This window comes from Bos indicus x Bos taurus, chromosome 17 (genome assembly GCF_003369695.1).
Source record: "Bos indicus x Bos taurus breed Angus x Brahman F1 hybrid chromosome 17, Bos_hybrid_MaternalHap_v2.0, whole genome shotgun sequence".
Lineage (NCBI taxonomy): Eukaryota > Metazoa > Chordata > Mammalia > Artiodactyla > Bovidae > Bos > Bos indicus x Bos taurus.
In genome coordinates this window covers 1,266,556-1,278,623 of record NC_040092.1, presented here as the reverse complement: position 1 = coordinate 1,278,623, position 12,068 = coordinate 1,266,556, and the positions used below count along the sequence as shown (strand labels likewise).

Genomic DNA, 12,068 nt, shown 5'->3' with positions numbered 1-12,068 from the left:
GCACGAGGCTGAAAAGACAGACAGGCAGGTGGAGGCCGGGCCTGCTGAGGTTTGGGCACCGGGGCGGATGCCAGGCCCTGGGGCCGGGTCCACACTGTCCCAGAGCACAGGATGGGACAGCACAGCGCTGGCTCCATGGGAGAAAGGGGGACGGGGCACCCTGCTGCCTGAGCCCACCCAGCACTCGGGAATGGCCGAACCTCCACTGCAGGGGTTGCACACCTGGGGATCATGACCCTCGGTCCCAGCCATTCCGGGCCCAGCAGCCGCACTGGACCCGGGCCTCCCCTGGCTCACGCAGGCGTCATGCTGTTGCCCCACGAGGCCCAGCTCCCCCGGGGCCTCCGGGGCCCCTAGGACCTGGAATGCCTCATCTACGCGGGTCAGCCCCAGGTGGTGACGACTGTTCCGCTGACTTTCGCTCCGGCCTCCCCACCGTCCTAGGGCGCCCCCTTCTGGCCAGCTCTTCTCCCAGCCCCACCTGTCCATCCCGCTCACCCCAACCTCGCCGCCGGGCAGTCGGGGGTCCTGGTGGGTTTTCTGACGGGTTTCTTTGGGGTCTGTGCACCACCACTGCCCCCCCCCCAACTAGAACAAGCCAGATCTGGGTTAGTTATAAATAGCCAGGCCTTCCACTCTCCTTTTAGCTGAAAAGCAGCGAAGTGAGCGAGCAGAAAGGCGCACCCCGCACGCGTTTTATTTTTAAATCTCCCGTTTCCAAATGAGCCAGGCCCAGCAATGCTGGAAGGAAAGCCCTGGGCAGCTGAAGGCCTTGCCTCTCCCTCCTGCGTGATTCCCGCTGCTCACCTGTCCACAGCAGCACCCTCCCTGGGCTGGCCCGGGTGCAGAGACCCCACTCAGCCCTGATGGATGGTGCAGCCCCCAGGCAGGAACCGTATCCCTCCGACAGCCAGTGCCGTCCTTCTCAGAGGGTCAGACTGTCACCTCCACACTGTGGGCTGCGGAGTGGCCATCCAGACGGCTGTGGCCGAGCGGGACTGTGGCTGGGAGGCCCGAGCGGAAGGGCCGGGTATACCTGTCTGGTGGTGGCCAGGCCGGAGAGCAGGGCTGAGGGGGCGAGAGCACTCAGACCCCCCGGAGGGGCAGGCGGGGACCACCCAGAGGTGTTCCCGCAGGGCAGGAACTGTGCAGCCTTTGTCTGAAGCCCCCTCCCACCCCTCACCCACACCCACAGGCCCCGGCCTGCAGCTGGAACTCCGTGGGCTCTGAGCCCCTTGCTGTGCCAGGCCCGTGTCTGGGCACACGGGGATACTAGTCGCTGACACTAGCCCCCTCCCACCCCTCCTCCTCTGACACTGCACTGCCCCCTGCCAGGTGGGCTCTGTGAGGGTGAGCGGCTTGTCTGAGGTCACACGCTGGATACAGTTAGGAGTCCACCTTAGCCTTCTTCTGCCTTTAGTCTGTGTCAAACCACGGGACTCCCCTGGCAGTCCAGTGGTTAAGCACCTGCTTTGCAGTGCAGGGGACATGGGTTCGAGCCATACTCAGGAAACTAGGGCTCCACGTGCTGCAGGGCGGATGCTGAGCCCGTGAGCCAGGACGGAGGCCTAGCACAGCCAAAAATAAATATTAAAAAAACCCACAACTTAGACAACCCAGTACTCTTGAGGCAACAGGAAAACACTTTTCCTGTGTTGTGAGTGCCCTGAGAAGAAATGGGCGGTGCTGGTGGCTCCACCTGACGCCCCAGGAGCAAGCCAGCTGGGGGCAACTGGGGGCCCCTGCACACGCTGCCCTTCCTCTCCGCAGGCCCCTGCCACGTGAGCTCTCGAGGACCGAGGGCGGAAGGCTGGGAGATGTCTTCAAAGAGGAAATCCCTGGGTGCTAATTGGCACTCAGAGACCTGTAGGCTAATTAACCTGTTTATTTGTCTCTCTGGAGTAAATTAGTGGGTTGAGCCGGGAAGGCAGGAGACAGAGGTGTCGGCCGGTGGCAGCTTCGGCAGGGGACCGTGGACGGCTTCACGGTGGGCAGCTTGGACTGCTGGGGAGGGGGTGGGCTGTTGGGCACCCTCCTTGGGGGCCCATTCCCTGCCCTGCGGGGGCTGCTCTGCCAGTAGTTCTGAGCACTCAGGAGCACCCTTGGGGTGCTGCCTGGCCGTCTCTGGGGTCTCCTCTGGGCAGCCAGCTGTGTGCTGACTCCCCAGGGTGGGCAGGCTGGGAGGAGTAAGGCAGAAGCTTTCACAGGGGTCGGGCAGGCGGCTCCAGGCGGGGCCCCTCCCTGCTGGGCACTGGGCCCCTTCAGACCCCTCGGCCGGAATCTATGGACCGTCCACCCACTGTGGATGGGGGCGCGGCCCTTTTTATGTGAGACGCTGTGCTGTTAACTCTAAACCTTCCTCCTGTAACCTCCCCGGCCAGCTTTCTCTCCCATCCCCGGGGCTGGCCGGGTATCACAGAGACGTCGCGTTGTGGGTGGAAGGAGGGACTGATGCCCCCCGCCCCTACCCCAGGCTTCCCTCTGGTTCATGGTGGTTGGGGGAGGGGGAAGGCCCCCCGTGTGCCCGGGTCCCGCAGGGGCGGCTGCTGCTTCTCAGGCCGCCGTTGCAGGCGGGTGCCCCCCAATCCCAGGTGGCCAAGGGCTGGACTTTTTGGGGCCCTCCGTGACCTCACAGCTCCCACCCCTGCTTGTCAGCCATGGTTTCAGGCCCCTGCTTGGCAGCAGGAGAGGGTGGGATTTGTAATTTATCTGGTCAGATACTGCAGCCTCCGTCCCCCCCGCCGCAGTCCTCCGGCTTCCAGCACACGTGACAGGTGGGGGGTGGCCACAGGCCCACGCTCCGTCCCTGCTCCTGTCCCACAGGGGCCCTGGGCATCGTCAACAGTGGCCTGATCCCCTCGCTGGTGTGGAAGCTGCAGCGGGAGGAGGAAGAAATCCAGGTGCTCCTGCTGGACACGCTGGCCGCCTGCCTCACGGAGGATGCCACCGAGGCGCTGGCCAGCCGCGCGGTGCCCTTCCTGAAGGAGAAGCTTCTGAGCACCAACTGCGACATCCGCAGCAAAGCCGCCCGCACGCTCATCGCCGTCAGGTGAGGCCCCGGCTGGCCGCCCCCGCCTGCGTGCCCTGGGGGAGTAGGACCCCTCCACCAGGGCGGCCCGACAGTCTGTGCCCCAGGAGGCCCCCAGTCCCGCCCCCTCCCGTGAGGAAGGGAGGCCCAGGAGACGCCTTGTGCAGTCAGGACCGGGAGCCCGGGGCGTCGAGTCGCTCGTGGGCCAGGGTGGCCGTGCTCACAGCCTGTGCCCGGCGCAGCGTCCCCCCGGAGGGCAAGATCCAGGTGTGGCAGCATGATGTCATCCCCATCCTGGTTCACCTGCTGAAGGACAGAGACGAGGAGGTGCAGGCCAACGCGGCGGGGGCGCTCATGAACGCCACGGTGACCACCGAAGGTGAGGCGGCCCGGGCGGGGGTCGCCGCGGCCCTGACTGGCCGGTGTCGCCCCCTCTGGGGCGGCCGGGCCCCTCCCTGTCATCCTCTCGGTTCCCTGGTTTTGGAAGTCCTGCCTCTGACCCAGTCCTTTGTGAACCAAAATTCTCGGACTGACTCGGTTGCCACGCCCAAGCCAGTCCTCCTGAGGTCCCGGCAGACGATGGAGCCCAGCAGCGCTCTCCCCAGTGTGCTGGGGCGGGGCCGGGGGGCGAAGAGGAACTGAGGTTACCCTGCACCCCGACTCCCACACTCAAGTCAGTGCCCTGGGTGGTTGGAGGGGCCCGGACCGGTTCCCCGGGGCTGCCTGGGCCTCTGATCCTCAGTCAGCGGCAGACCCCCCAGTGCTGGGAGTCCTGCCGCTCCCCATTTGCTCTGAGGAGCCCCCGCAGCCCCCCGGCCACCCCCACCCCCGCCCGCTCTGGGCCACACTCAGGGTCCCCCCGGGCATCCTGGGTGCGCGCCTGGAGGGCTGGGGGCTCTCAAGGGACCCCGGCAACGTGGGAGTTTGGGGACGTGAGGCCACCTTCCCTGAGCTGGCGTTCCTGCCGAGCGACCCTGAGCCCCCGTGGCAGGCCAGGCCCCAGTGTGGGGGTGAGGTGGGCGGTGGAGACGTGGATGCCTCGGCCTCTGAGGTCTGCAGCTTGGGGACCTAGGGGCACGAGGCAGAGCAGACTGTCGGGGTGTCCTGGGGGCAGCGGGTGTGGAGTGGACCCACAGGATGACGGGGGCACCTGGGCCAAGGGGGCTGGCCAGTGTGACAGCAGCGAGAAGTGATTGACGCAGGAGGGTGGGGGCAAGTGTGGCATTTCAGCAAGCGGGGACAGGGGGCAGCGACTGGAGTTTAATTTTGAAAAGATCCTTCACGCTGCCTGGTGAGGCACCTGGTGGCTGGGGAGAAGCCGGCGCGGGGAGCTCGTGGGGCTCAGGCTGCGGGCACGGACGGCTGGGGGGCCTGGGAGGTGGGCAGGGCTGCCCCCACCCCAGGAACACTTGGCATCGGTGGCCGGCAGGGAAGTACGCGGCCCTGGACGCGGAGGCCACCCGCCCGCTGCTGCAGCTGCTGACCTCGTCTCTGAGCAAGGCGCGCCTGAACGCCATCAAGGCCCTCACCATGCTGGCCGAGGCACCTGAGGGCCGCAAGCTCCTGCAGCCCCACGTGGCCACCTTCCGGGCGCTCGAGGAGGACTTCAGCCTGGCCGTGCAGCGCGCAGCCCAGATCGCCATCAGAGTCATCGAGTGGAAGCCCTGAGCCTCCTACCAGCACCCCCGGCCCCACGACTCCATGCCCGAATAAACGCACGGAGCCTCTTTATCTTGGTCCGAGTGGTGGCACCTGATGGTTCTGTCTCCTCTCTCTCGCCAAGGGGAAATGCCCAGCTTGGGAGGACCAGGCCACAGGCTGACCTCGGGTCTCGGGGACAGGCGGGAGGCCTCTCTGCACCCCCCTGCTGCACTCGAGGCCCCTGGGAGGGCAGAGAGCAGGGACGGGGCGGAGGAGGGGGCTGGACACTCTGGTGAACAGGCCCTTGGGGTGCGGCCCTGCTCGCGGGTCAGCCAGCTTCCCACAGGGGTAGCAGGAAGGCAGGCCACAGGCGCCACCCCTGTGGGCTCCTGCTGGGGGAGGGTGAGTTGTAAGAGGCCCCCCACCTGCACCCCAGGGATGAGTGCTCGGCACAGGGTAGCCCTCAAGGCCTCCCCCTCAAACAGCTGAGCTCCCCAAAGCCAAGTCCCCTAAGTGAGCCTGGGCCGGCCTCCCCCAGCCCTCCCGCTGCTGTCTGCAGGCTAGAGCGTCTGCGGGGATGGGAGGTGACGTGGCGGGGAGGAGAAGCAGGCTGCTAGGATGGGCTTGGTGGGGGGCGGGGAGGCACAGGGGGCCCCAGGGTCCCCCCCAGCCCACCCTGGCTGGCAGTCTGGCTCCATTTCAGGTCTGGACTCGTTGGTCTGGGCTGAGCCAGGGCCTTGCTCTCCAGGACTCACACCAGCTTTTTTTCCCTCGTTCCATCCGCAAACAGCAGCCCCACTTCCTGCGGGAAAGAACCTCCCACAGAACCAGCACCCCCAGGGAGTGAGTGCCTTCCCCAAGTCCTTCCGGGAACTAGGGCCTTCGCTTACCCAGAAGGGACATAGGGACACCTGCCTCCCTGGGGCCCCCAGGGATGAGCCCCAAGCAGGCCCCCTTGTTCCGGGAGAGGCCGGCTGCCAGGCCCAGGGGGGCTTTCAGGTTAAGTCTCGTTCTCAGGAAAGGTCCTGTAAGAGGGGCGCTTTGCTCTGAGGGCTCCGTCGGCCTGCCCCGTCGCCCCTCCGCCACGGCGCGCTGGCTCCAGCTCGCCACCTCCTGGCCACCGAGACCCGTGCACGGGGCCCCTGCCTCCCTGTGGCGGCCATCCTGGCCCTCCGCCCAGGGCCCTGGTTGCGCCCTGCTGGTCTCCTCTGTAGAAAGACCCCCCTTTCCTAACCTGGCCGATCTGTCCCGCTCTCCTGCACGGTCTCGCCCACCTGGCGGGCTTCCTCTACCAGCTTCCCTTCTCAGCTAGGGCAGCCGGCTGTCTTCTCTCCCTGCAGTCTGAATCGCTAGCGTCAGCTTCTCTCCCGGGTCCCGGCCCCCTGCAAGGAACTTAATACCGACCCTTAAATGTCTCCATGCAAGAATTAATACCAACACTTCACCAACTGCTTTAAAACAAAGACAAGAGGCAGGGACACTTCCCAACTCGTTCCGTGAGGCTAACATCACTCCCATCCCCAGACCAGGCACAGACCTCACGAGGAAAGAAAACTACAGACCAGTGTCCTCTACGCATATAGACACAAGAACTCAACCAAATATTAGCAAACCAAATCCAGCCGCGTGAGAAAAGCCTCATATACCACGACCAACGGGCATTTCTCCCCATGATGCAAGGTGGGTTCAACGCGTGACGACGAACCAATGGAACAGCGTGCAAAGAGAATAAAGAACAGAAATCACACGGTCACCTTCACAGGTGCAGGAGAAAGCATTTGACAATCCAACACCCATTTCATAAAAAAAAAAAAAAAAAAAAAAACCTTAAAACTAAAACAAAAAACTCTGAGCAAAAACATCCCTGGTGCTCCAGGGGTCAAGAACCTGCCTGCCAGTGCAGGGGACGCGGGTCCCAGCCCTAGACTGGGGAGATCCTCCATGCCACAGAGCAACTAAAAAGCCCGTGTGCCAGAGATACTGAGCCCACCTGTCGCAAGTCCTGAAGCCCGCGTGTCCGAGAGCCTGAGCTCTGCATGGGGGAAGCCACCCCAGTGAGAAGCCCATGCAGAACGACTAGAGCGTGGCCCCACTCACTGCAGCTAGAGAGAGCCCAAGCATGGCAGTGAGGGCCCGGCACAGCCAAAACACATAAACAAAGCTTGAAAAACTCAGCAACACAGGGATAGGGTGGAATTTCCTCAACATGATAACATCTGCTAACATCATACTCGACCGTGAGACGCTCGATGCTTTTCCTCCAAGATGGGGAGCAAGACAAGGATGTCCGCTGTCACTACCTCAAACTTGACGCTGTACCAGAGGTTCTAGCCGGGGCAGTTTAGGCAACAGAATGAAACAAAAGGCATCCAGGTTGAAAGAAGTTGTCTGTACTTGCAGGTTACATGATTTTATATGTGAAAAAATTCCAAGGAATACACTTAAAAATATAAGAATAAACAAATTTCACTAAGTTACAGGTTCCAAGATCAAGATACAAGTTTTGTTTTTCTGTACCTGAGCAATGACCCATCTGAAAATGCAATTAAAATAAAGGGTAGGGGACTAATAGAAACCGTCGTGTATAAAATAAATAAGCTACAAGGACATACTGTACAACCCAGGAAATGAAACCAACCCTTTGATAATAACTATAAATGGAGTGTGACCTTCCGAAATTATGAATCACTAGGTCACGCACCTGTAACTCACATAATATTGTACATTGACTATATCTCAACTTTTAAAAAAGCCTCATTTACTGTAGCATCAAAAAGAATAAAACACTCAGGAATCAACTTAGATGTGTACGACTTGAGTGCTGAAGACAAAACACTGTTGAAAGAAGCGAAAGGGGCCCTAAATGAATGGGGGCCATCCCACCTTCACGGATCAGAAAGACCGAACATGGTCAAGGTAGCACAGAGTGTCTTCACGCGACTCGGAGCCCGTGTGCCCGCACGGAGCCTGCCTCGTCCGCGCCTGCTCCCGTCCTGCGGGCCCGGCGCGAGGGCTGGGGCGCCCTTCGCCCATGTGCTCAGGCTGGAGAGCCGTTGCCGGGCCCTCCTTCCAGAAGCCCAGCGACCCAAGCCCCGTCACTTCTGCTTGCTGGCTTCTCTTGGTGCTGATCGGCTCCCTCGTCTTTCCTGCCACTGACTTGCCTGGATCCCTCTAACAGCCTCCCGGTGGGTGTTCTCACCTCCTTTTCACCTCCCCGGCAGCACTCAGCAAACCGGGTCCTATTCCTTCATGGCTGAAGCTTCCAGTGACTCAGGGTCCCAAAGCATGTGAGGCCGGCAGGTCGGGCCCCTTCCCACCTTTGCCCTCCACGCCCCCAGCTCTGCGCCCGGGCCTGCTCACACCCTCGCCCTCCACGGCCCCAGCTCTGCGCCCGGGCCTGCTCACACCCTGTCACTCTGTCGCCCCGCTGGCTCGCTGACCTCCTGCTGTAGTCAAGGGCGGCCTCTTCCCTGGGGCGCCCTGCCGCTGTGCGCGTGTGCAGAGGCCCCTCTACTGGGTTTCCTGACTGAGCTCAGTCTCCTCTTCTGTGGAGTGTGGCTGATCCTGGTCCTTCCACCTGGGCTGGGTCCACCTGGGCTGGGTCCACGGCTTGAAGGTGGTGATGACCCCGGCAGGGAACAGCGGGCCCACCCTCCGCACTGGCCATTCCCACTGGTGCTTCGCTCTGCTTCCCGAGACCATGAGCCCTGCCCGTGACGGTTCCCAGCAGTGCTGGCGCACAGCAGGCACTCAGACATGTCCGCTGAAGGACTGAACGGGGAAAGACGGGCTGGTTCTGACCACACCTTCAGAGGGTGGTTTTTGCAATGCTGGTGGGCCTCCCCCAAACCCCTTTGACGTATCTGAGACTTTTTCTAAAGATTCATTTATTCTGGTCTGAGAAGAAGAAAGAGGACGGGGTGGCTGAGGGCGCCCCTGCAAGGACACAGCCCAGGAGTGGCCTCTACCTGACTGCCAAGGGGATCCAGCCCAGGGCTCGCCTCCCAGGAGCAGGCAGACTGAGAGGGACCAGGCAGAGCTCGGCAAGGAGGGATGTTTCCTCTCCATCTGTCCCCAAGGGGCGCAGCCAGACAGAAGCGAGCTGCAGGGAGGCCTGGTCCTCAGGCAGGGACCAGCTCAGCCCACCGCCGTCCAGGCAGGTGCCAACGCCTCTGTCCATGCAAGCCCTGCCTGTGTGACCTTCAGCAGTGGGCTCAGCCCCTGTGGGTGGGCATCTTTGCCAGCAGCGTACCTTTCCAGAGGAGGAGAGGGCACTGCCAGTGGAGGTGGGCACAGGAAGGAAACGGTGGCAGCAAACACAGGCAAGGCTCCCAAGGGTCTCAAGAGGCGAAACGCCAGAGCCAGCGTGGAAGCCAGCGCCTGTGTGCAGCCATCTGAGGGCGTGGCTCAGCGAGCAGAGGAGGCGTGCTCGCCTGCGGGCCCTGCCCTCCGCGGGCCTTGCCGCCCTGGGGCTCAGGGCGCATGCTGGGCGATGTGAGCCCGGCCCCTCATCCGGGGCCGCCCCGGGCCCCCTCCCGCGCGGCCGCTAGTGGAAGTAGATGTGGCAGAGCACCGTGAGCAGCACCAGGAGCAGCCCGCAGAGCCCGAGCGCCTTGCTCCAGAGGAGCCGCTCCTCCGGCGCCTCCCTCTCCTCTGTCCCTCCCGTCGTGGCACCGTGCGCCATCCCTTCAGCCATGTCATTCTGCTCCGTCTCAGGCACGCCCACCTCTTCCGGGGCCAGCTTGGGGCTGGGCAGCAACTCCAGGCCACAGAACACGTCCCAGGCCTTCCAGAGGCAGCCCCTGTCCTCTACGAACGTGTCTGGAACCGAGGGGATGGGCACAGTCAGGAGGCCGCACACAGGAGGGGTCTTCCCAGGGTCTGGCGTCTCGTGGGGAGCCCTGAAGGGAGCCCAGTGGACCGGCTCCCCGTGCGGACAGTAAGCCTCAGCCCTGGCTGTGGAGTGCCTCCCACCAGCCTCAGGGGCACAGAGAGTGGAGCTGGGGGATCACGCTCGCCTATCATCAGCAGAGACTTCAGCCAGCCCAGAGCCCAGCTGGCACAGGGCAGGCCTCCCCTGCGGGCCTACACCGAGCCCAGCTCTGCAGGTCCAGGGCAAGAGGCTGCTCCTCGGAGGACAGAAGAGCCCCGCTGCCCTGCTCTCTCTGCTTAGCAGCCCTGGGAGTGTCTTCTCCAGGCAGTACCAGCCTCAAGGCCTGACCCAAGGACCTTCCGGGTCCTTGGAAGGGGAATGGTTTTCTCCAGGAGCAGGGGGAGGCCCAGGAACTATAGGCAAATTTCCATCCGTATCTCTGGGCCAAATCAGTGAAACGCCTCCCTCTGGGGCTTAGCTGTCCTTCTGGTGTCTGGCAGTGCGGCCACGCAGGCCAGCACCACGGCCAGCTCCGACCGCACACAGCCGGAACGGTGCCCTCCCTGACAACGACAAGCAGTGTGTCCAGCAGTGCGTGCGGCGACCTGCTCTGCGTCTCACTCCCTTGGGCAGCGGCCGCGCCAGCTGTGCCCCGAGGCTGAGGCAGCACCGGGATCGTGGAGCTCGCCGGCCGGTGTTCCAGGGGCCTGTGTCACGGGGGAGGGGCCGCCGCCGGGGACCCCAGAGACGAGGGCCTGCGTGGAGGTGAGAGGCCTGGCCTCTCAGATGCTGTTGTCAGCCGCCAGGCCCAGAGGGCTGACCCCCCATGCGGCCACAACCCAAGGGCTGCCTGAAGGGAGGCGGGACAGGCCAGTGGCCGCGAGCATGTGCTCTGCAGTCAGCCTGCCCGTGCCCGACCTCCCAGCCCCGCCACTGCTGGGTGGTGTGCGGAGCCAGGGCAGACACTTCTGGGTGGGGCCGCAGTCTCCCCATCTGTGAACCAGGACGACAATGGCCTGTCACACCCAGCGGCTGGCACATCCCACATGCACGGCAGGTGTGCACCAGCGTCCTCGTAGTTGTCCACCCACGACTGAGGACAGGACTGCGAGGGGCCCCAGGGACACACCCTGCACATGTGGCCCTGACGAGCAGTTCCCCCGTCCCCCAGGGAGAGCACTCCCGAGAGCCTGGCACCCTCCAGAGACCCGGGGCCGCCTGGCTGTAGGTGTCAGGAGAGGGTCCCTGGCAGGAGTGGAGGTGGGGCCCCAGGACGATGTCCCCCAGACATGCCTGCCACAGCGTCCCCTCGGCCCCCCCGCCCCGGTCCCTGGCTGCAGACTCAGCGCTAATCCCGTTAGGCTTTATCTGCTTGTGTCAGTGCTTCAGGAGATGCAGGTGCCCTCCCCGCGGCCCCACACGCCTCTCTGACCCCCCTGCTGAGCGCTTTCCCCTGGGCCTCCTGGAGACCCAGACCCAAGCCTCTCCTGGACACTCTCCCTGCTGGGACTGAAACTCAGGTGTCCGCAGCGGTGTCCCTGGCGCCCTCGCGGGGGCAGCTGCCCACCACTCCTTGCGGATAACGCCCGCCTGCGCCCAGGAGCCTCTGGCTTGAACCGCTGTGAGAGGTGCCGTGACCCACTGTCCCTCCCCCCACCCCATCCTGGGGCACACGGTGTAATCCGTGCATCCCTCCCGCCCCACCGCAGACACTTCTAGGTTGCCAGACGCTTCTGTTTCTCCGCCCCTCGCTTTGTGCCAGACCCTCCCCCGCTCCCCCTGCACCTGCTGACGCCTCCCACCTCCATATTCCTGGGCCAGAACCCCAGAGAGGGGTCTCAGAGGCATCACGGGGCCTCCGCCTCGAGGCGCTTCTGGGCGTGGAGACCGCGGGCTTGTGGGCGGGAGCAGGCCCCTCCAGTCGCTGGCTTCCGGCCTCTCACCTGGCTGTGCCTGGGGCTCGGGGCTCTTCACCTCTGTGTCCTCGTCCAGGTCCACCCTCTCCTCCTGGCTGTTCCGCAAACTCCAACAGAGGCGGTGGAGCTGAGGGGAGACAAGGGGCCTGTTGCCACCAGGGCCCTATCGTCGGGGTTTATGGTGTCACAGCTGGGCACCAGGGTCTCCAGGGACTGAAAAGAGGTGTGGTCACTGGTTCCAACAAGGGAGGACGGAAGGGGTGGGGAAAGCGTGGCGCTCGGGAACCCCGGGTTTCAGTTCTGGCCTCGCAAAGGGCGAGCTCAGTGTCCTGGGCTGGACACTGGCGGCACGAGGCACATGCTCAGCGCACCTTCCGGCGACCGAGGTCCAGGAAGCTGTGCCCTCCAGGCTGGGAGAAGCGGCCCCGCACCCCTGGTCTGCTGCTCCTGGGTCACCCACAGGGTGGACCCAGGGGCTGATTTCCTGCTGGAAGAACCTCCTGGCTGTCAGAGACGAGCGCTCACACGCAGCCCAGGGGAGGCTTGGCCTGCCTCATCTTGGGTACTCGGTGTCCTGGCCCCGGCAGGGCTCTCCCACTCACACTCTGCA

At 63.8% G+C, this 12,068-nt stretch overlaps 2 protein-coding genes across 5 annotated transcripts in view; one reads left to right on the top strand and one right to left on the bottom strand.

The window, feature by feature from the left end:
* Positions 1-4,779, top strand: part of RSPH14 (radial spoke head 14 homolog) — a 50,934-nt gene extending 46,155 nt beyond the window's left edge. For all 4 annotated transcript variants that reach the window (XM_027566138.1, XM_027566137.1, XM_027566140.1 and 1 more), the window contains 3 exons: positions 2,824-3,049; positions 3,271-3,407; positions 4,458-4,779. In XM_027566138.1, the coding sequence (XP_027421939.1) occupies positions 2,824-3,049; positions 3,271-3,407; positions 4,458-4,696 (602 nt within the window). In that variant the 3' untranslated portion in view covers positions 4,697-4,779. The remainder of the gene's footprint in view (positions 1-2,823; positions 3,050-3,270; positions 3,408-4,457) is intronic.
* Positions 4,780-7,051: 2,272 nt separating this feature from the next.
* LOC113907239 (sodium/glucose cotransporter 1-like) overlaps positions 7,052-12,068 on the bottom strand; it is a 44,910-nt gene continuing 39,893 nt past the window's right edge. Inside the window, exons 13-14 of the mRNA XM_027566135.1 lie at positions 11,486-11,585; positions 7,052-9,490 (exon numbers count right to left, since the gene is read on the bottom strand). Of these exons, the coding sequence (XP_027421936.1) occupies positions 9,216-9,490; positions 11,486-11,585 (375 nt within the window). The 3' untranslated portion in view covers positions 7,052-9,215. The remainder of the gene's footprint in view (positions 9,491-11,485; positions 11,586-12,068) is intronic.